The 22,754-nt window shown below is 40.1% G+C and overlaps 1 protein-coding gene across 17 annotated transcripts in view; it reads left to right on the top strand.

The window, feature by feature from the left end:
• CDC42BPA (CDC42 binding protein kinase alpha) overlaps window positions 1-22,754 on the top strand; it is a 321,754-nt gene that overhangs the window by 175,936 nt on the left and 123,064 nt on the right. For all 17 annotated transcript variants that reach the window (XM_043568805.1, XM_043568804.1, XM_043568800.1 and 14 more), the window contains 2 exons: window positions 2,490-2,612; window positions 17,580-17,713. In XM_043568805.1, the coding sequence (XP_043424740.1) occupies window positions 2,490-2,612; window positions 17,580-17,713 (257 nt within the window). The remainder of the gene's footprint in view (window positions 1-2,489; window positions 2,613-17,579; window positions 17,714-22,754) is intronic.

The raw sequence follows: 22,754 nt of genomic DNA, 5'->3' as shown, positions 1-22,754 counted from the left end.
GCCGTACTGCCCAAGTCCCAGACCTCGTGTGCGCACACGTGCGGAGACCGAAAGAAGGTTCCTTTCCTTTCATCCATCTCTTACTCCACAGGAGATTAAAACTCTTCCAGGAAGCCCCTAGGGGACTTCTTCTCAAGGCACTGGGAGTTCTAACTAGGTCACATACCCAATTCTTAACCGGTACTCGGCACGTAGCGTGGGACTACCATGATTGATTCGAAGCGTCTTCTATCTTTGGCTGGTCTGCCTTGGAGCCTGATGCCGGAGTGTGGTTCACAAGCAGTGAGAGGGGAATCGCTTCTGGGTAAAAAGCCCCAACAGTGTCTGCCTTGGGGGTTTGTGTGCCAGAAAGCCAGAGTGTTGGGTGCATTGTCTATTTTGATGTGAGAGTTTACTAGGAGTAATGAAAAGGGTCGTAATGGTAAGAAGCGCAGTGAACAATGTGCGAAATTGTTATTCAGAGAATAAGAATGGCTAATAACCCCAGCAGACAGGTAATGGGCGTTTTAGCAGACCGGAAGTGGAGTCTAGGGAGAAAAGTAGCTGTTACTAGTACCCCAGGGCTATTTTTAGATCTCCCTTCTACTCCCAACTTCGGTGTCTTCTTAAAACAAACAAGGGATGTTTCTTTAAAAATAAGAAATACCAAATATACCAATATTTACCATGTTTTGAACCCAGAAATAAACGTATAAGATGTACTTATTGGATGCAGAAGATCACAGTCGGATGCGCGATAGGTATATCTTACACCTTTAGTTCAAGTTAACAAATATTTATCGGCCACCGTGCATAGAAAGATGATGATACTATTCTCTGTACAGATGGTGAAAATTAATTAGAAAACCCCCCTCCTTTGAAGGCTGCAATGTTTTGGAGCTTGTGTGTGTGTGTGTGTGTGTGTGTGTGTGTAAAATATAAGTAATATCTATAAGTAATAATATGCCATAGAAATAATGTAAGTCACATAAAGCAGTATAAAATAGCGTAACTGGTATAAAGCAATGAGTCATGATTTGTGGTGACAGACGATTACGGTGAAGGTGGAGACTTACTGTGGCCAACCCTCCATAAAATAGTGCTGCAACTGTTGTAGCACAGGGCGGTTTGTTTCTGACGTAAAATTCTTTAAAGTTTGCGTTTTCTCCAGATCTTCTGCTAATATCTGGAAAAACACTTCAGTAGAGTTAACATTTCTTTAATACTTTGCATCTTCTGAGTAGAACCGCAAGATAAAGTAATCTGTTTTAGCTAAATTGATGAGCCAGAGTCATACATAAAATCTGGAGGCTGGCATTTCCGTACATTATATACACTCGACCCTTGAAGCGGTGCAGCTTTGAACTGCGTGGTCCTGTGCACTTACTTCCTTTTTGATAAATACGGTATCATACTGTAAATGTGTTTTCTCTTCCTCATGATTTTCTCAGTAACATTTTCGTTTCTCTGGCTTACGTTATCGTAAGAATACAGTGTATAACGCACATAGATTACAAAATCTGTGTTAATCGGCAGTTTATGTTATTGGTTAGGCTTCTGATCATCAGGAGGCTATTAGTAGTTAAGTTTTCGGGGAGTCAAAGCTCATACACAGATTTTCGGGGCGCCTGGGTGGCTCAGTCAGTTAAGCGTCGGACTTTGGCTCTGATCCCACGATCTCACAGTCCGTGGGTTCGAACCCCGTGTCAGGCTCTGTGCTGGCAGCTCAGAGCCTGGAGCCTGCTTCGGATTCTTTGTCTCCCTCTCTCTCTGCCTCTCCCTGCTCATGCTCTATCTCTCTCTCTCTCTCTCAAAAATAAATAAACATTTTAAAAATTTCAAAAAAAAAGTCATACACAGATTCTCAACTGCATGGGGGAGGATCAGTGCCCCAAACCCCCTGCATTTTTCAAGGTCAACTGGTGTTAACATCTCTAAACCTCCCTTCACACACCAGACTGTTTTTAATGCATCATCTGACCCAGGAAGTTTTTGGGTTACCACATGATGACCCTTCTTGCTAGAATGAAAGGGACCTGAATGGGTTGAGTCGCTGGTGAAGTGCACCTGCTGTGTTTGGTAGAAGGCCAGTCCTTTCCTACGTCTGTTATACTTTTAAAGACACATGTGTTGGAGTTTTGGGATTTAATTGTGATGTGTTTGCATGCTTTTTGAGTAGATGTTTTGATCAGTAGAATTATATATGGATTTCTCTAGAAAGAAATATATTGGGGCGCCTGGGTGGCTCAGTTGGTTAGGCATCTGACTCTTCATTTCGGCTCAGGTCATGATCTCACGGTTCATGAGTTCGAACCCCGTGTTGAGCTCTGTGCTGACAGTGCAGAGCCTCCTTGGGATTCTGTCTCCCTCTCTCTCTGCCCCTCCCCTGCTCGCTTGGTCTCAGCATAAATAAATTAACATTAAAAAAAAGAAATATATTGCTGTTAGTTAAAAAAATTTTTAATATGGCCATATTTCTCATTTTATCCTTTATTCCTTTTTTTTTAAAGAGTCAACACAGACTGTTCAAGCGCTGCAGTATTCAACTGCTGACGGTCCACTCACGGCAAGCAAAGATTTAGAGATCAAAACCTTAAAAGAAGAAATTGAGAAACTAAGGAAACAAGTAAGAGGTAAATTTCTGTGATTCACTATTCATTCAGATTAGTAGGTTTAAAAAAAAATGCTTTTTACACACAAAATATATACTGAGTGCCTGTCTCATGTTATGTAATGTGAGCTCTGCACCAGGAAGGGGAGAGCAAATCAGAATGGTTTCTGCTGTCAAGGAACTCACATTTCGGTATGGGAAAAAATAGTTTCTGCAGTATATGAGAAACATGAGCATAGGTCCCTGGGGAGGATCAGGAGGGGCGCCTCACCAAGGTTCATGCCAACAAAGATGGTGCTTTGAGAAGATGTATTAGTTTGGGAGGTTTAGCTGGAACTTGTCTGGCTGAGCATATACAGGAACAGGGGAGGGAGTGTCGGGAGTCAGGAAGAAGGACAGTGTAGACAAGGAAACTGCATGTATGCGGACAGCAAGACACGAACTTTTATTTTCTCTGTAACAGTTCCTTTCGGCACATTGACGAGATTTAAGTAAATTAATTCAGACAAGTGTCGATATGTCCGTTCCGTCCATTCGTGCGTTGAGTCCGTTCGTTCAGCAAATACTGATTGAGCACCTGCTGGGGAGCAGGTGTGGTTTGAGGCTCTTGGGATGCGGTTCTAAGCACGATGACGATGACAGTGGCAGAACTCTGTTCTTGCGAGACTGGAAGGCACCCAACAGACATAAGACAGTAACTATGTAACTCTGTAAATGACACACTATGTTGGAAGGTGGTGAGTACTTAGAGCAGAATACGGAGAAGGGGTCAGAAATCCAGGATGGGGAGTTGTGTCATCTTATGCAGGCTGGCCTGGGGGTAAGCCTCGCCGAGAAGTTGACAGGTGAGCAACAACTTGAAGCAGGTAAGGGGCAAGTGTGCAGTTAAATGGGAAGCACACGTTCCACGCAGAAGGACCAGCCGGTGCAAAGGCCCCGAAGTCAGAATGCGCCTCAGGAGTTCGGACGGCGTGGCTGGAGCAGGATGAGCTAGCAGGCAGGATGATGGAGGCAGGGTGGAGAACAGAGGGTTGGGTAGGGCTTGTGCCCTCATCAGTACAGTCTCACAAGGTTTTTGGGGTTTTTTTTTCTGTCAGTGTAATGGGAGCCTTTTGCAGGGTTTAGAGGCATGGCACCTGGTCTCAGCATAAGGAGAGAGAGAAGGTACTGGCTTAACCAAGATAGTCAGGCCTCTCCAGAAAGGCCGTTTTAAGACCAAAGTAAGTGAAGGAGAAGAAGAATCTGAGATAGGATCTTTTATGAAAATAACTATTTAAAAAAATTTTTAATGTTTATTTGAAGGGGGAGGAGAGAGAGCAAGCGAGCACGTGAGTGGGGGAAGGGCAGAGAGAGAGGGAGACACAGAGCCCGATGCAGGGCTCGAACCCACGAACCGTGAGATCATGATCTGAGCTGAATTCGGATGCTTAACCGCCTGAGCCCCCCAGGCACCCCTAAAAAGGACTGTTTGAATGCCATGTTAATACTTTGCTTATATGAAATACACATGGAGGGGCGCCTGGGTGGCGCAGTTGGTTAAGCGTCCGACTTCAGCCAGGTCACGATCTCCCGGTCCATGAGTTCGAGCCCCGCGTCGGGCTCTGGGCTGATGGCTCGGAGCCTGGAGCCTGTTTCTGATTCTGTGTCTCCCTCTCTCTCTGCCCCTCCCCCATTCATGCTCTGTCTCTCTCTGTCCCAAAAATAAATAAACGTTGAAAAAAAAATTAAAAAAAAAAAAAAAAGAAATACACATGGAGCTCTTAAATTTGACCATAATTTATGCTGTTTATTTTTTTTAAGTGGCTCTCTTCCTAAGAGATATCTCTTTATCAAATTTCTGTAGCTTTATTTTCTACAGTTAAGGTGTTTGGAAATATGCAGAATCATTTGCTTTGCTTTGCTATCAACAATAAAACATCAAGAGCACTGAATGTGTTAGTTATTTGACACTGAAAAAAGTGACCAGCTGGGATGGTTAGGGATTTATCTTCAGACAGGTAATATAGATTGAGATGAGTAAGCCCATTTTATTAGCTCTCAGAGGGTGTTTTTTTTTTTTAATTGATTTCCTAAGAAAATTTTTTTTTAATGTTTTATTTATTTTTGAGACAGAGAGAGACAGAGCATGAGCAGGGGAGGGGCAGAGAGAGAGGGAGACACAGAATCTGAAGCAGTCTCCAAGCTGTCAGCACAGAGCCTGACGCAGGGCTCGAACTCAAGAACCGTGAAATCATGACCTGAGCCAAAGTCGGACGCCCAACCGACTGAGCCACCCAGGCGCCCCTAATTGATTCCTTTTTAATTGATTGAATCCTTAGGATTTTCTGTGCTAATCATCATGCATCTGCAAATAGGATGGTTGTGTTTTTGCCTCTTTGATCTGTGTGCTTTTCATTTCTTTTTGCTCTACTGGCTAGAATCCCCAGCGCTGTGTTGGAGAAGAGTGATGAGAATATACATCCTGGCTTTCTTCCCAGTCTTAGGGGGAAGCCTTCAGTGTTTTGCCCTCAAGCGTAATATTAGCTACACATTTTTTATAGGTGCTCTTTACCAAGTCAGATGTACACATCTATTTCGGTATTTCTGAGAGTTTTTATCACAGATAGTTGTCGAAATTTGTCAAGTATTTTTTCTGCGTTTATCGATATGAACATGTGATTTTTTTCCCCCTTTTGTTAGCCTATAAATATGGTGGATTAGATTGGTTGATTTTGAAGTATTGGACCAAACTTACATCCCTGGAATATATACATCACTGGTCATGGTGTATAATTATTTTTATGTGTTACTGAATTTTATTCCTAGTATTTTGTTAAGGATTTTGGCATTCGTATACATGAAGAATATTGGTCTTTGGTTTTCTGCCTTTCTTTTTTTTTGTTTTTTTGTACTGCCTTTGTTTTTGTTTTCATTCTTTTATTTTTCTGTTTCCTTTTTGAGATATAGTTGACATACAACATTATATTAATTAGTTTTAGGTGTGCACATAATGGTTCGGTATTTGTATATATTGTGAAATGACCACCACAGGAAGTCCAGTTACCATCAGCACACGTAGTTACAGATTTTTTTTCTTGTGCTTAGAAATTTTAAGAGCTACTCTCTCAACGACTTTTCAGTATGTGGTACAGAATTATTAGCTGTAGTCCTCATGCTGTGCATCGCCTCCCCGGGACTTAGGCATTATGTAACTAGAAATTTGTACCTGTGATCACCTTCACTCCTTTAACATGCCCTTGCACCCCTGCCTCTTGGAACCACCAATTTGTTCTCTGAGTTCACTTTTTTGGTTATTTTAGATGCCACACATTGAGTGAGATCATGCAGTATTTGTCTTTCTCTGACTGCCTTTATTTAGCATAATTCCCTCAAGGTCCATCCACTTTGTTGCCAATGGCAAGATAGTGCTTATTTTAATGGCTAAGTGGTATTCCATTGTGCACACACCCCACGTTTTATTTATCCACATATCCATCATCGGACATTTAAGTTCTTCTATGTCTTGATGCTTGTGAATGATGCTGCAGTGAACATGGAATGCATATCTTTTCAATTCAGTGTTTTTGTTTTCTTTGGATAAATAATCAGAAGTGGAATTGCTAGATCCTCCGGTAGTTCTATTTTTAATTAATTAATTAATTAATTTTTGAGAGAGACAGAGACAGACTGCAACCGGGGGAGGGGCAGAGAGAGAGGGAGACACAGCATCGGAAGCAGGCTCCAGGCTCCGAGCTGGCAGCACAGAGCCCAGCACGGGGCCATGACCATGAGACTGTGACCTGAACTGAAGTGGGGCGCTTAATCGACCAAGCCACCCAGGTGCCCCTATTTGCAATTTTTTGAAGAGCCTCCATGTGTTCCAAAGTGGCTGTACCAATTTACGTTTCCACTAACAGTGCACAAATATTCCTTTTTATCTGCAACACTTGTTTATAACACTTGTTTATAACAACACTTGTTATATCTTGTCTTTGGACAGCAGCCATTCCAACAGGTGCGAGGTGATACCTCATCATGGTTTTGATTGGCATTGACCCGATAATTTATGACGTTGAGCACCTTTTCATGTACCTGTTGGCCATCTTTATGTCTTCTTTAGGGAAAAAAAAAAAAAAGAAAAAGTCTATTCAGATCTTCTGCTCATTTTTTAACCAGACTGTTTGTTTGCCATTGAGTTTTACAAGTTTCTAAAATATATTTTCTGTATTAACCCCTTCTCAGATATGTGATTCGCAGGTATTTTCTCCCATCCATTAGGTTGCCTTTTTATGTTGCGGATGGTTTCCTTTGCTCTCCAGAAGTAAGTTCAATGTTGTCCCACTTGTTGATTTTTGCTTTCGGCGCTCTTTGGCTGTGGTATCAGTGTAGTGCTGGTCTCATAAAATGAGTTTGAACGTATTCCCTCCTCTTTCATTTTTTGGAAGAGTTCAAGAAGGATTGGTGTTAATTCTTTTTACAAGGCTTGTTAGAATTCACCAGTAAAACCACCAGGTCCTGGGTTTTTCTTTGTTTGGAGGTTTTTGATTATTCGGTATCTTTAGCATTATTGGTCTGTTTAGATTTTTTAATTTATTCACAATTCAGTTTTGTTTGGTTTTATGTTTCTATAAATCTATCCGTTTTTCTAGGTTATCCAGTTTGCTGGCATGTAATTGTTCATAGTAGTCTCTTATGATCTTTGTATGTGCTGCCCATTGAAATGTTTCCTCTTTCTGATTTTATTTATATGAGTTGTCGTTTTTTTTTTAAGTCTAGCTAAAGTTTTGCCATTTTGACTGTCCAAAAACAATCTCTTAGTTACATTGATCTTTTCTTTGTTTTCCTGATGTTTGTTTCATTTATTGTTTCTCTGATCTTTGTTAATTCCTTTCTTCTGCTAACTTTAGATTTAGGGGTTTGAGGTCTTTCATTTTTTTAATGTAGAGGTGTTTATTGCCATGAACTTCCTTCTTAGAACTGCATTTGCCATATTTCATATGGCATATAGTGTTTCCATTTTTGTCAGTTACAAGATATCTTTTTAATTTCCTTTTTAATTTCTTTTGTGATCCATTGGTTATTCGGGAGTGTGTTGTTCAATTTCCACATTTTTATGAATTTTCAAGTTTTGTCCTTTATTGATTTCTAATGTCATACTTTTGTGCTTGGAAAAGATCCTTGGTATCGTTTGCTAAATTTCTTAAGACTTGTTTTGTGAGGTGCCCACATGGCTCAGACAGTTAAGTGTCCAACTTCGGCTCAGGTCATGATTCCACAGTTTGTGAGGTTGAGCCCCACATTGGGCTCTGTGCTGACAGCTCAGAGCCTGGAGCCTACTTCAGATTCATGTCTCCCTCTCTCTCTGTGCCCCTTCCCTGCACTTGCTCGCTCGGTCTCTCAAAAATAAATAAACATTAACATTTTCTTTCAAAAAATTAAATAAGACTTGTTTTGTAACCTCGCTTGTTTTTTAATCTATTTATCCTGGAGAATGTTCCATGTGTGTTTGGGAAGAATGTATATTCTGCTGCTATTGGAGGGAGTGTTCTATATATGTCTGTTAGATCCACTTGTTCTAAAGTATAATTCACATTCCTTTCACATATAATTCACATTTCCTTATAGGTTTTCTGTCTAGATGATGTATCCAATGTTGGAAGTAGGGTATTGAAGTCCCCTACTTTATCGTATTGTTTATTTATCCCTTCAGATCTGGTGTATCTGCTCAGTATATTTAGATGCTACAGTGTTAGGTGCATATGTATTTATAATTGTCATACCTTCTTGATAAATTGACCTTTTTATTGTCATATGGTAGCTTTTTTGTCACTTGTTACTATTTTTGACTTAACATCTATTTTGTCTAACTATAGCTACCCTTGTTTTCTTTTGGTTTCCACTTGGATGAAATACCTTGTTCCATCCCTTCATTTTGAGCCTTTGTGTCTCCTTAAAGCTGAAGTGAGGCTTTTATAGACAGCATATAATTGGGTCTTGGTTTAATTCATCCAACCACTCTAGGTCTTGTTGTTGGAGAATTTAATCCATTTATATTTAAAGTAATAAAAGATTGGGATTTGCTAATGTCATCTTACTGTTTTCTGAGTGTTTTGTAGTTCCTTTGTTTAAGTTCCTCTCTTAACTGACTTCATTTATAAGTTAATCATTTTCTATAGCGTTAAACTCTGATTCCCTTTTCTTTATCTTTTGTATTCCTACTGTAGCTTTTTGCTTTATGCTTAGTATGAGGCTGACATAAAGTATTTTAGTTATAACAGTCTGTTGTATGTTGATAGCAATTATAGTTGTGAAATATAATTTAGAAAGCTTAGGAGGAGGAGAAAATCCTTATGGATTTACCCATATTTTAAAATATTTATTTATCTATTTACTTATTTATTTAAATGCTTATTTTTGAGAGAGAGTGTGCACACACACACACACAAGTGGAGGATGGGCAGAGGATCTGAAGCAGACTCTGTGCTCACAGCACAGAGCCTGATGCATGGCTTGAACTCATAAACTGTGAGCTGAAGTCGGACCCTTAACTGACTGAGCCACCCAGGTGACCCAATTTACCCAATTTTTATATACCATGCTCTGTATTCCTTTTTGATATTGATGAGCTCCTTGTTCTCTTATTTTCTGTTTAGAGGATTTCCTTTAGCCATTTAAAAAAAATTTTTTTTAATGTTTGTTTATTTTTGAGGGAGAGTGTGTGTGCGAGTAGGGAAAGGGCAAAGAGAGAGGGGGAGACACAGAATCCCAATCAGGCTCCAGGCTCTGAGCTGTCAGCACAGAGCCTGACGCAGGGCTTGAACTCATAAACCGTGAGATCATAACCTGAGCCAAAGTCAGACGCTTAACTGACTGAGCCACCCGGGTTGCCCCTTCCTTTAGCCATTTTTTAAAAAATTTTTTTTAAAAAAAATTTTTTCGGGGCGCCTGGGTGGCGCAGTCGGTTAAGCGTCCGACTTCAGCCAGGTCACGATCTCGCGGTCCGGGAGTTCGAGCCCCGCGTCAGGCTCTGGGCTGATGGCTCGGAGCCTGGAGCCTGTTTCCGATTCTGTGTCTCCCTCTCTCTCTCTGCCCCTCCCCCGTTCATGCTCTGTCTCTCTCTGTCCCAAAAATAAATAAACGTTGAAAAAAAAAATTTTACGTTTATTTATTTTTGGGACAGAGAGAGACAGAGCATGAACGGGGGAGGGGCAGAGAGAGAGAGGGAGACACAGAATCGGAAACAGGCTCCAGGCTCCGAGCCATCAGCCCAGAGCCTGACGCGGGGCTCGAACTCCCGGACCGCGAGATCGTGACCTGGCTGAAGTCGGACGCTTAACCGACTGCGCCACCCAGGCACCCCAGCCATTTTTTTTTTTAAAGACAACCCTGCTGTCAGCAAATTCTCTTAGTTTCTATTCATCTGAGAATGTCTTAGTTTTCTCTTTATGACTAAAGAATATTTTTATAGAACATAGGATTCTGGGTTGATAGTTTTTTGTTTAAGCATCTGAAAAATATTGTACCACTTTCCTTAGGACTCTGTGGTTTATGAGGAGAAAATCACAGTCATTCTGAGGGTTTTTCCCCCCTTTATCTAGGGTGTTGTTTTTTTCTGGCTGCTTGCAAGGTTTTTCTTCTTTTATAGTTCTCTGATGTTTAATGGTGTGTTTTGGCATGGTTTTCTTGGGGTTTATTCTGTTTGGGATTTGTTCCTCTTCTGTAATAAAGACACATAAATGTGTCTTTCCACGTTTTTCCACTTAATTACTTTGAGTACTTTTACAGACCTGCCTACTGATGACTTAGATGTTACATCTTTTGGGTCTCTGTTCATTTTTGTTTTCATTCTGTTTTTTTCCCCCCACTACTTAGATTGGTCAATTTCTACTGCTTTATCTTCCATTTCACTGATTCTTTCCTGTGATGGAAAGAATCCTCTGATGGGTTCCTCTGTGGGACCCAACAATCCAGATTTTTTTTACATTTATTTCTAAATTTTCCATTTTGTTTTTTGTAAACTTGTTTCTTTGCTGAGACTTGTGAGTCTTCTGTTCGTTCATTTATTTCAGATATGTCCATAATTGCTCGGTGGAGCATTTTTATCATAGCTGGTTTAGTGTCTTGCCAGATATTTCTAACATCTCTATTATTTCATCGTCTGCATCTGTCGATTTCCTTTTCTCATTCAAGTCGAGATTTTCCTAGTTCCCGATAGGATGACTGATTTTCAGTTAGTGACTCTGGATCTTATTTGCACTTTTCCATTTTCGCCAGCTTTTCCCGATACCACTCCAGCAGCGGTGGCTTGCCAGGTTGAGGTGGAGGTTCACTTTCCCCGCTTGGCCTCCCGCGACACCCAGAGAAGGCCCCCTCGTTATTCCCGGAGGAGGTTGGGTTTCCAGCAACTCGGTGGTGGGCATCGCCCTTGTACCGCCGGGCAGTGGCGGACGTTCTTCCTTCTCTGACACCAGCCCAGCCCGGGGACGGTGGACAACCTCACCGCTGCCGCTGGGGGGTGCAGAAGTGCTAGTTGCCCATGTGGTCTCCACGGACATTGCATGTGAAACGCGCGTGTTACGGCCGGTGGCCCTTTAGCAGTCCTCTGAGTACCCTCATGCCTCATGGTGTGTCTGTTTCTGGGTGCTTCATCATAGCCTGACGTGATTGAGGTCTGGCTCCTCACGTGTCCTTCCCTGACAGACGTGGTTGTGGAGGAAGTTGTTTCTATTGTTTAACTTGAGTGGAACAGTTGCTTCCTGAAAGTTTTCGGTCTTGCTAATTTGCCCCTTTCCTGGTCCTTTGGGTAGAAAGAGTGGGCTTCTGTCGGGGCTTTTATTTGCTGCCCCTGTTGGCATTTCTGGATCGCCAGTTCCTTTGTCTCTGTGTCTGGGAAAAATAAACCGCAAAGAAAACCCAGAGAACTTCCCGCTGTGTTGGTCCAGTGTTCCTGACATCACAGTTTCAGGTTCCCTTGTCCCCATCGGTCATCCTTTTTCTTCTCTCCAAATTTCATTTTTCTTATGTTTGTTTTATGTATGATGTCCAGAGAAGAGGGGAAATGTATCTAATCCTTCTTTCTGGAAGCAGAAGTCTCCAGAGTAAGCTCTTCAAATGTGGATCAGATCACGTCACAGCTTCTGAACACGTGCTAACGTGTCTTCCGTGGATGCCCGCTGGCTCCCGGGTGAAAGTGAAACAGCTCAGCTCTGTCTCCAAGGCCCTTCGTTATCCTGCATGTCACTGCGTCTCCAGATTTCCGCCGAAGTGAATTGCGCTTAGCTCTCCTCGGTCACATTCTGAGTTTTCACTATTTCGTTGTTGTTTTCTCTTTTCTTTCTCCACTCCCTCTTCCTTCCCTCCTCCTTCCCTCATTCCTTCCTTCTTCATTCATTTATTTTTGCTTGTTTGCCAAAAACATTCCTCACCGTGAACTTAAGCTCCTCTAGAATACGTGTTACCGCTGACATAGGTTTTTATTTGTATATTGCTTTACTTCCCTCGCCTGACTGCTAGATAGTAAGCTTCTTGAAAATAGGAACCTGGTTCTTTCATTGATACGTCCAAGTGCACGGAAGAGTGTATGACACGTAAAAAGCCCAAGTCAGTATGGGTAGACGAGTGATCAGGGAAACTTCGCTCTTGGAAACGTCCGACCGCTTCCTAAGATGTCTTCCTAATACGTCTTTCCAGGCAATTCGCGACACACTCACCCCTTACGTGCAAGTCAGCGGTGCCTGGAAGGAGGCCTCTAACTGGGGAAATTGGTTACCGTTGACCTGTTGATGGAGATTTCCTTCTTCGCTTTCCTCCTACTTACTCCCTAAATGCAGAGGCTATAGGACTGCTCTTCACGCGTCCATTTTAGCTTTTCCCAGGGGCGGGGCAGAACCAGTGAAAACGAGGTGAAGAGAAAGGGCGGATCCTGTTTTTAGCATTCTTCCTTCCCAGCAGCTCTTGGGCGTGTGCTGGTCTCAGGGTGCCCAGGATTCCATCCCATCTCGTTCTTTTTTTTCCATCATTTGTTCATTTTTAAACCTCTTTTTACCTATTGTGGTAAAATGTACGTAACATAAAGTGACCATTTTAACCGTGTCTAAGTGTCACATCAGTGGTATATAACACATTCACGTGCTGTGCGGCTGTCACGCTCCGTCCCGCAGCCCAGTTTCTTCCCAGACGGAAACTCTCCGCCCGTGAAACACCAGCTGCCCGGTCCTCCCACACCCAGCCCCTGGCACCCGCCGTTCTTTCTGCGTCTCTGCATTTGACTGCCCTGGGAGCCTCACGTGAGTGCAGTCACAAAGTATTTGTCCCTCCGTGGCTGGCTGACTTCACTTAGCAGCGTCTTCACGGTTCACCCATGTTGTAGCCTGTGTCGGATTTCCTGTCTTCTACAACATTCTGCGTGTATGCAAATACTCCCTTCTGTTTTTAGGTTCGTCACCAACGCACTTGGGTTGCTTCCCCATTTTGTTTATTGTAAATAGTGCCGCCTTGCACGCGAGGGAACATATATCAAGTCCAGAAGTAGAATTCCTGAATTTGTACGGAAATTCACGTTCAGTGTTTTTAGGAATTGCCGAACCGTTTTCCGCAGTGGCTGTGCCATTATGTTCCCACTGGCAACACAGTCCTTCTCAGTTCAGCCCATAAACATCCTTATTGAGGTATTGTTCCGTACCAGAAATTATACTCGGTACTGGAGGCAGAGTGGTAAGGCTGGGGATAACCTCTGTGTCTCATTCACAGTTAAACCCACGCTGTCCTAAACATTTCGATGTAAAAGCTAGAGATAATAGAAAACAGGCTCTTCTAGGATAGGAACCTGCCCTACGAGTAGCCTTGACTATAGTCCTGGCTTTAAAGAAAAGTCCAAATTACCTTTGTTTTTTTTTTAATTTATGTGTTTTTTTGAGAGAGAGCGAGAGACCATATGTATGAGCAGGGGAGGGGCAAACAGGGAGGGAAGGAGAGAGAGAATCCCAAGCAGGCTATACACTGTCAGCACAGAGCCCAACTTGGGACTCGATCTCAGAAGCTGTGAGATCACGACCTGAGCCGAAATCAAGAGTCGGTGCCCCCAAATCACCTTCTGTTAGCTACTTCTTAAGCTAGATCTGTGTGTAGACAATTACACACCACCAGTGTCTGTGTATCTTTTCTTTCCCTATGGCAGTGTTCTCCAATATATTGAGACTCCTAGAAAATTTTAATAAACTTATAATTACTTAAAATTTCTTTTTAAAATCTTCTTTCCTTATCACACTCCAAACTCCCAAGAAGGTAAGACAGAGTTTCCTTGTGTCATCTAATGGACACTCAGCAGATGAAAGTATAAATTCATACTCTCATTTGATATTTTTCCCTGAGAAGATACGGGAATGGTTTCTTGTTTCCTGAATAATTATTGTAATCTCTAATGTGCTTTGTAACCCCCTTTCTTTTGTTGCCTGGAGATGGGTGGTTTGTCTGTCTCTCCAACCCTAAACTAACTATTCCCCTCTCCCTCTGTCTGTCTGTCTGTCTCTCTCTCTCTCTCTCTCTCTCTCACACACACACACACACACACACACACACACACACACTGCCTTGCATCATGTAAATGAAGGAGAAGGATAGGGAATGGAGGGAGAGGGGTAGGTATAGGGGAACCTGTTTCCCCGTCATGATTGGAAGTCAGATCTCCTCCCATCTCAGAAGAGTCCTGGGTTATTTTAGGAATCAGAACGTAAGGGAGAAGCGGTGATACTGTGTCTGCACAGATCAGGGAGAGGTGCTTTGACTGTGCTTCTAACGCTGCCCTGGTCATAGTCCTCGCCCCTCGCGGGTCGTCCGTGCTCCACATCGAGTCCCGCGGTAGCCGTGGCCTCTTCCCCGGTCCTCCTCCCCTAGCTCCCATAGAACCTGCCACACGATCTACATTTGTGTTTCTGCTTCATTTATGATTTGTGGGGTATTACTCTTTATCTTCCTGACCTGGTTATCTCCTTCAAGACAGAGTCTATTTAATATTTCTCTTCCATGCCACACAGTGCAAAGAAAATTTCCTTATTGTGTTTTTGTCCCTTATTAAATCCTCATAGGAATGATTGAATTTCCCAGCTGTCCTAGCAGCAGTGAGCTAGGAACCATTTGGTTGGAGCGTGCTAGCCTGTTGTGCTGGTCTGCTTCTGCTCTTTACTCACGAAAACTGCTTTTTAGTTACTTGGCCTAGAATGGTATGGCTCATCGTGTTGCGTGAGGTATTTTTTGATAGTCTCTGAGGATTCCTTTCTTTCTTTTTTTATTTAAAAAAAATTTTTTTTTACCGTTTTTTATTTGTTATTGAGAGACAGAGGCAGAGCATGAGCATGGGAGGGGCAGAGAGAGAGGGAGACCCAGAATCCCGAGCAGGCTCCAGGCTCTGAGCTGTCAGCACAGAGCCTGATGCGGGGCTCGAACTCACAAACCAAGATATCATGGCCTGAGCCGAAGTTAGACGCCCAACCGACTAAACCACCCAGGCGCCCCACTGAGGATTTCTTTCAAAGTCTTCATTGAATTCACCATTTGTTGTAGTGAAAGTAAATGTTCATGTGCCTTAGCCATTTGATAGTTGTCGGCCAAAATTCAGTGTATTCTGGATTTTTCTTGAGTTGGGGTTTTTATCTTTGGGGAATGCATAATTCTGTGTGTATCAGATTGGAAGCTTTTATAAATAATCGAGTGAGCTTGTCTTCTCCAACCCTTCTGTGTGAAACACGAAAACCTGACATATAATTCACAGATACACTTACCAACTCCATTGCAAAGCAGCCAAAGTGACATGGCTGAAATAAAACCAAAATTTAACGCACATTGAAAGGGAACCATAAACCACTGAAGGCCGCCACCAAAGCCGCCCCATGGAGTCGTTTTGCTGTAAACTTGATGTGATGCAGACAGTATATAAAACACTGATTTCATTTTTGTTGCTAATAAAAAGCAGTAGAGATAAGCGAATGACTCAGTAATTTGCAGAAAACCTTCACCACAATGGGGAAAGACTCTTCAGAGTAGAAGAAAGTAGGCGAATGAGACGGGATCACAATGCGTGCCAACTGACTGCTTCAGGCTGGCACACCATAGCCATGAACAGGACCAAAGTTAGACCCTCAAAGGACAAAAGTCAGCCATGTCACATACTAAATTTTGACTCCTAATTATTAGAAATAAACTTTTGAGGGACGCCTGGGTGGCTCAGTCGGTTAGGCATCCGACTTCAGCTCAGGTCACGATCTCACGGTCCTTGAGTTTGAGCCCCGCGTCGGGCTCTGGGCTGATGGCTAAGAGCCTGGAGCCTGCTTCCGATTCTGTGTCTCCATCTCTCTCTGCCGCTCCCCCGTTCATGCTCTGTCTCAAAAATAAAAACGTTAAAAAAAAAAAAGTAAAAAAAAAAAAAAAGTAAACTTTTGACATCTTAAAAATGTTAAAACCTTAAAATAACAGGAAAGTATCACTTAAAAATGTTTCAAGGAAATTAGTATAAACAGAAAAATTCCTGCAGGAAATGCTGAAACTTGAGAAAATGATAAAATATACTTTGCTGAACATAAGACTAAATATTCCATGATCTTTAAGGTTAAACATCCTGTGATGTTGCAGTGTTCTTCAAGTAAAACATTTATTAAATTAGACTGCTAAAGTTATTCTGTTGAGACAGAACAAAAACTAGTTACATGCAACTTCACAGATGTTGTTGAAAATCGTTGAAAACCGTGGTATCCATAAATGCATCTACACTCTCAAAACACCTCAGATCAATAAGCTCTTAATAAACCTATAAATTTAGGGCACTGAATATCAGTAAATTGTTTTGTTGAAGGACTCCAGCAGCAGTTAGTATGGGACACACTAACGCATTTAAGTGACTTCTTGGCTATAGGACTCTACACACAAAATCTCTTTACGGTAGGACCAGTGTCTTATGAGCATGACTTCATTTATTGAAAGCGTTGGACTTAGCAATACACAATACTCTGTGCATCATCTATTCCCACACCTGAATTTGCCAGACCCGGGGGATCTTGTTAAAATACAGATCTGATTCATTAGGTCTGGGTTGAGGCCCGAGATTCTGCATTTCTGGCAAGCTCGCAGGTGTTCCTGCTACTGTGTGGGGATGACTCTCCAAGTGGGAAGGTTTTGTAAAGAGCAGAAATTGACAGTGAATGGGTGTAGATTTCTCGGTTTTGTGGGCTTCAGTTCTTCAGCTTGCCAATCTACTTCTGATGCCTGACCATTTTGTGTCAATTTATCCAATTTTGTGCAGGCAGTGTGTTCAAATGAGTGAGGCTGTTCTGTTTCATAATAACTCTTCTGAAGTGATGATGTTAAGAATTGTCGCTTTCCCAGAAGAGGCCGATGCAGGATTTCCTGAGTCCTCGTCTCCACTCCAAGACCCATTTAGCAGTGTGACCTCAGGCCAGATATCCAGCTCTCCTGGCCTCAGTTTCTTCTTCTAGAAAATGGAGGAGCTGACCTAGATCAGAGGCGTTCGCGTATTTACTTTACGAAATCAGAGTTTGTTCTTCAGATAACCGCTAGTGAAACTGGGCTGCAGCCATGAGAAGCACAGCCGTCTTAATAATAATTTGACTAAAGTCGGCGCAGGAATGCTGATAACCAAACATAGAGTAAAATGGGTCTGTTTTGTCCGTTTGGTTGCTTTTGATTTTTTTGATAGTTTTAAGCTTTTAATTGGCTCTGAAGGTACTTTTCTGGAAGTATGGTCTTCTTTTTCTAACAGAAATGTAAGACGTTTTTCATGCAAGTGTTACACACTTTCACACTGATATTAGCCATACCCTTTCTTCAGTGAACTTGACAAGCACTTAATTGTCGCGAGTTATAGTCATACTGAAAGGGGTGTCTATAAGCCTAATACCAAATTCAGGATATGTTATTTTTTTCAACTTAGTTGTTTAAAATCTTGGTTTCGAGCATTTGTTTTTATATGAATACTACCATAAACACTGTTGTCTCTTTTTAGAATCAAGTCACTTGGAACAGCAACTTGAGGAAGCCAACGCTGTGAGGAGAGAGCTAGATGATGCTTTTAGGCAAATCAAGGCTTATGAAAAACAAATCAAAACACTACAACAAGAAAGGGAAGAATTAAACAAGGTAAAAATACATGGATAGATTGTTAAACCCGGTTTTAGATTCTTAATCTAATTTGTATTCTAAAAGCTTTCGTAATGAGTTACAAGAACATAAAGTATATGTTGTAAAATGTTTAATTGTTTTGGTATGTGTCATTTGAGTAATAGCTAGTAATGAAGACATTTACATACTGTCAAGATTTTTGACATTCAGAATCATCTGTTCTTTTGAAAAGTTTAATCAAAGGACTTGATTAAAAGTAAATGTTTTAAAAAATATTACAGAATAAGCAAACAGTGAGATATGTGTCATGTCTTTGGACAAATAAAAACTAAAGGCATATTTTCATTGTGATTTGCTGATATGAACATTCTTAAAAGATTAGAATAAAAAATTTCTTTAATGTTTTAATTATTTTTTAAAATGTCAATTTATCTTTCAAAGCACGGATGAAGAAGCTAAAGTTATTTTCATAAGAACTTGATATAATACTTAAACAGTATTAGAAGCATCAACAAAATTTATTAATAGCAAAGACAACCTAACACATCCCATAAATAATACACACCAGAGAAAAACATTTTACTTAAACCACTCAGAATGTGTACTTTGCCTTTCATTAACAAATTTCAAAACGTTGGAATTAATACTAGCCAACACAAAAAAGAAATGAGTGGTTTATGGCTTATGTAAATTGTATTCAGTGATGCAGTATATAATTGATAATATAATGAAGTTCTTTTGGGGAAGATCTTAAAGTCTTGCTGCCAGTAAAGAAATGGAGGCAATTAAAAATAAAACAAATAACCTTTTGCTGATGAAGCTAATCGAAAAGACTAACAGAGAAAGCTGTAAAGGTTAAATTGAATTTGATTAGTATCTTTTTGCTTTTTTCTTAATGCAATTATAAGCAGTTTTGTGTACAGATCCATTTAAATTCATGGTCAACTTAATAAAATTTGGAATTTTGGGGCGCCTGGGTGGCGCATTCGGTTAAGCGTCCGACTTCAGCCAGGTCACGATCTCACGGTCCGTGAGTTCGAGCCCCGCGTCGGGCTCTGGGCTGATGGCTCAGAGCCTGGAGCCTGTTTCCGATTCTGTGTCTCCCTCTCTCTCTGCCCCTCCCCCGTTCATGCTCTGTCTCTCTCTGTCCCAAAAAAATAAATAAAATCTTAAAAAAATAAAATAAAATAAAATAAAATTTGGAATTTATAACATGTTATATTTGTTTTAGTAATATTACAGTAATATTATAATAATATTAGTGGTAGCTGTTATGTATATAAAGGTAGGATTATTCAGCCAAACTTAGTAAACATAAAAAAGATGAGAATCCAACATCTAGATTTATAGTAACAAGTATCTTGCCAATTTTATTAAGTTTTAATGTTAAAAATCCTTTTTTAGTATATTTTGAGAAGAGGGTAGTGCTATAAAGAAATATTACATTGGTATTTTAAGGGATATATTTAATATCCTACAGGCAGCAGATAATCTTTTTAACATTTTTTTCTTTAGATACGTATAAAAGAATAAACGTAACATTATATGAGTTTTTATGCACATAATATAATGCCTGTCTCTGAACCGACCATCTAACTTAAGGAATAGGAACATTATGAATTTTGTGGCATAGCCCTGGCCAGTCATTTTTTTTATCCCCTTCTCCTTATTGTCCGTCATTTCCTTATTGAAAAATACTTTTTATCCCTTAGTACTATAATCTCTAAATAATGTATAATAGGAGATAACAAGTAGAGCATAGGGGATATAATACTCTAACAGCACTGTGTGGTGACAGAGGGTAACTATGCCTATCACGGTGAGCACTGAGTAACGTACAGAACTGTGCACCTGAAACTAGCATAACGTTCTATGCTCATTATACTTCAGTGAAAACAAATAAAAATGCCAGTGCCAAATGCTAAAGATGAGCTTGTAATCTGATACCTTATTTCTGGAAAGCTGATTTGCAACAAGTATCCAAAGCCTTCAAATACTAAAGTCCTTGATATAATAATTCCATTTGTCGAAATGTAACTCAAGATAATCAGACATTGAAGCAAAGATTTGTTCACAGAGAACAAATCACCACATTTATAAAAGAAAAATATTAGAAACTACCAAAATGCCCAACCAGTTCATAGGATGAAATATTATATAGCCATTAAACCTGGTGGCTAAAGAATTTTTAATGCCACAGGAAATGAAAATACACATACGTTATTTGGTGTGGCTTGTTTCTGAGCTGTGTAAAGTACATGCAGTTTTGCACGGTTTGTTGTTTCACTCATTGTATTTCTAAGATTCATCCATGGGACTGTAGAGCACTCATTTATCTGCCGTATGGTACACCATTATGTGAACGCTCCAGAATCTATTCAGTTGTTTGTCTACAGACATTAAAGTTGCTTACACTTGATAGCCACTATAAATGAACGTTCTTGAATATGTATGCTGATATGCACACACTTGTACACAGAATCACGAGTAGAATAATTGGGTCATAAGTAATGCAAATACTCCGTTTTTTATGGTAATGCCAAGTCGTTTTCCACGGATTGTACCAATTTACACTCCTACTCCCACCACCCGGTCTGTATTCAACAATACTTCATGTTACTAGATTGATTATTTTGGCCAACCCCATTGAAGTTGGTATTTTAGGTCTAGAACCATGTTTTATTTATGGTCTTAATTTCTCCAATTACTAATGAGGTTGAGTATCTCACGTATGCCCACTTATCAGTTCTGTTTCTTCTGTGAAATGCCTCTCAGTATCTTTTGTACATTTTCCTGTTGGGTTTTTTTTTTTTTTTTTGTCTTTTTCTTACCGATTTGTTAAGAATTCTTGAAAATTTCTATATTGATCTTTTGTCAGTTGTGTATATTAAGATGCCTCCCAGTTAGAGGCTTGACTTTTCATTTTCTTTATGGGAGCTTTTGAGTAACAGAAGTTCTGAGTTTTAATGTAGTCAACTATATTGATCTTTCTTTTTAGAGATTTGCTGGCTCATGTAAGAAACCTAAGGCTAAAATTCTCAGTTGTGTTTTTTTTTTTTTTTTTTTTTTAAGTTTTCGGTTTTTATTTTGACGTTTTAAAGTTTGGCCTTTGGTGTTTAAATTTTAACATACCAGATTTATTTTTTCGTATCATGTGAGATATAGGGATCCAATTTCAGATTTTCCTCTGTAGCTAATTGTTGTTCATTTACTAAATAGGCAGCGTCACCTGTCACATTTCCATTTACGCATGACTCTGTTATCTCACCTCTCCATTCCTTAAAAACTGTGATGAGATCTTGATTAAAATTGTGTTAAATCTGTAGAGTCATTTCAGGAGAATTGACATCATTACAACATTGAATCTTTAGGTTCTTACTATCCCCATTTATGAATATTATTCCAAACGCACACACAGATTTCAAGACCAGAGCATAGTATTGTGATGTACATACAGCAGAAATACGCACACTGCTCCCCTGGGTGCTGTCTTACCTCTGGGGCAGTGCAATGAGAGCTGGATAGATAAAGCCCTATACACACATGCGCGCGCACACACACATATATTTAGATGTATGTATATACATCTGTATATGTATGGAGTCTGTGTTGTGGATGAGGAATCCTAAAAACGTGAGGGTGTTTTATATAAAGGAGGAGAGGCAGATGCTTCCTACTCTCTGCCCCCCATCATCTCCACCCATCCTTCTGAGAGTCTCCTTGGAAATGTAAAGAGAAGAGTCTAGGACCCTTTGGAATATAAATAAATCACTCCAGAGGGAAAGATAAGCCCAGAGCCTACAGCTCTATAAAGAGGGTGGCTCCCTGATCCAGGCTTCTCTCTCCCACCTCTGTTGAAATATAAGCACATACATCCAGGAGTTAAATCTCTTCGAGTTTCTCATTCTAAATTAGTCATAAATTTATAAGGCTTGCTTTTAGCCCAGGTCCCAACTTTCAGTACAAAGTTTTAGGAAGGTCTGTCTGTACAAAACCATAAAAATCTTTCCTCTGGAGCCCCACGGTCTTTCCATCCACAAACTTGGTAGATTTCACCATATCTTTAACATCTTAAATGTTTTAACATAAAATTTTAATGCAGGTCTCATTTGCCTTTAAATTTACTGTTCTATTTTTTTCATATTTTAAATGGTATCTTTATAGTTTCTTACTGATTTTGCTTCGGCAACATTGCTAAATTCTTATTAATTGTACTAATATATTTGAGATTCTTAGGGTTTTCTGCAAATAATGACAGTTTTGTTTCTTTTAATTTGTATGACTTTTCTTTCTTTCCTTGTCTCACTGTATTAGCTAGGACCCACAGTACAGTGTTGAATAGAACTGGTGATAGCAGGCTTTCCTGTCTTAGTCCTGGTTTCAAAGAAAATGCCTTTACTGTTTCACCACTAATAATGTTTTCTGTAAGTTGTTGATAAACACTTCTTATCAGGTTAAGAAAGTTCTTTTCTATTCCTATTTTGCTAATCATTTTTATAATGGGTATCAGACTTATTAAATACGCTCTTCTGTACGCTATTACAACAGATTTCTAGGAATTTGTTAATATTTATTGATGTGATTATATGATTGTTCTTTAATGACTTGGTTTGGTAAGTTATATTTATAGACTTTTTCTAATGTTAAACCATTTTTGCATTTCTGGGTTAAACCACAATTGTGCATATATTACCTCCTAAATAACAATATGCCAGTGTATGTAACACTTATGTAATGGCACTGCTATTGGAGTGTTTTACGTATATTAGATCATTTAATCTTTATAAGAGCCTTGTGATTTAGGTATTATTGTTGTTGTTGCTGCTGTTGTTATTAGTATTTTATAAATGATGAGACCACGCACAGAGAGGTCAAGTACACTTGCTTAAGTGTACACTTGAGCTCACTTGCTCAAGATCATAGAGCTAGAAAGTGATGGAGCTAGAATTCCAACACAAGAAGTTTAAGTCCAGAGTTCATGCTTATCTACTTTATATATCACTGAAGCTGATTTGCTGATGCCTTTTTTTTTTTAATATTTGTTTTTATCAGTAAAATT

This window comes from Prionailurus bengalensis, chromosome E4 (genome assembly GCF_016509475.1).
Source record: "Prionailurus bengalensis isolate Pbe53 chromosome E4, Fcat_Pben_1.1_paternal_pri, whole genome shotgun sequence".
Taxonomy (NCBI): domain Eukaryota; kingdom Metazoa; phylum Chordata; class Mammalia; order Carnivora; family Felidae; genus Prionailurus; species Prionailurus bengalensis.
Note: the sequence above shows the minus strand (reverse complement) of the source record. Positions and strands in the feature narration are given on the sequence as shown.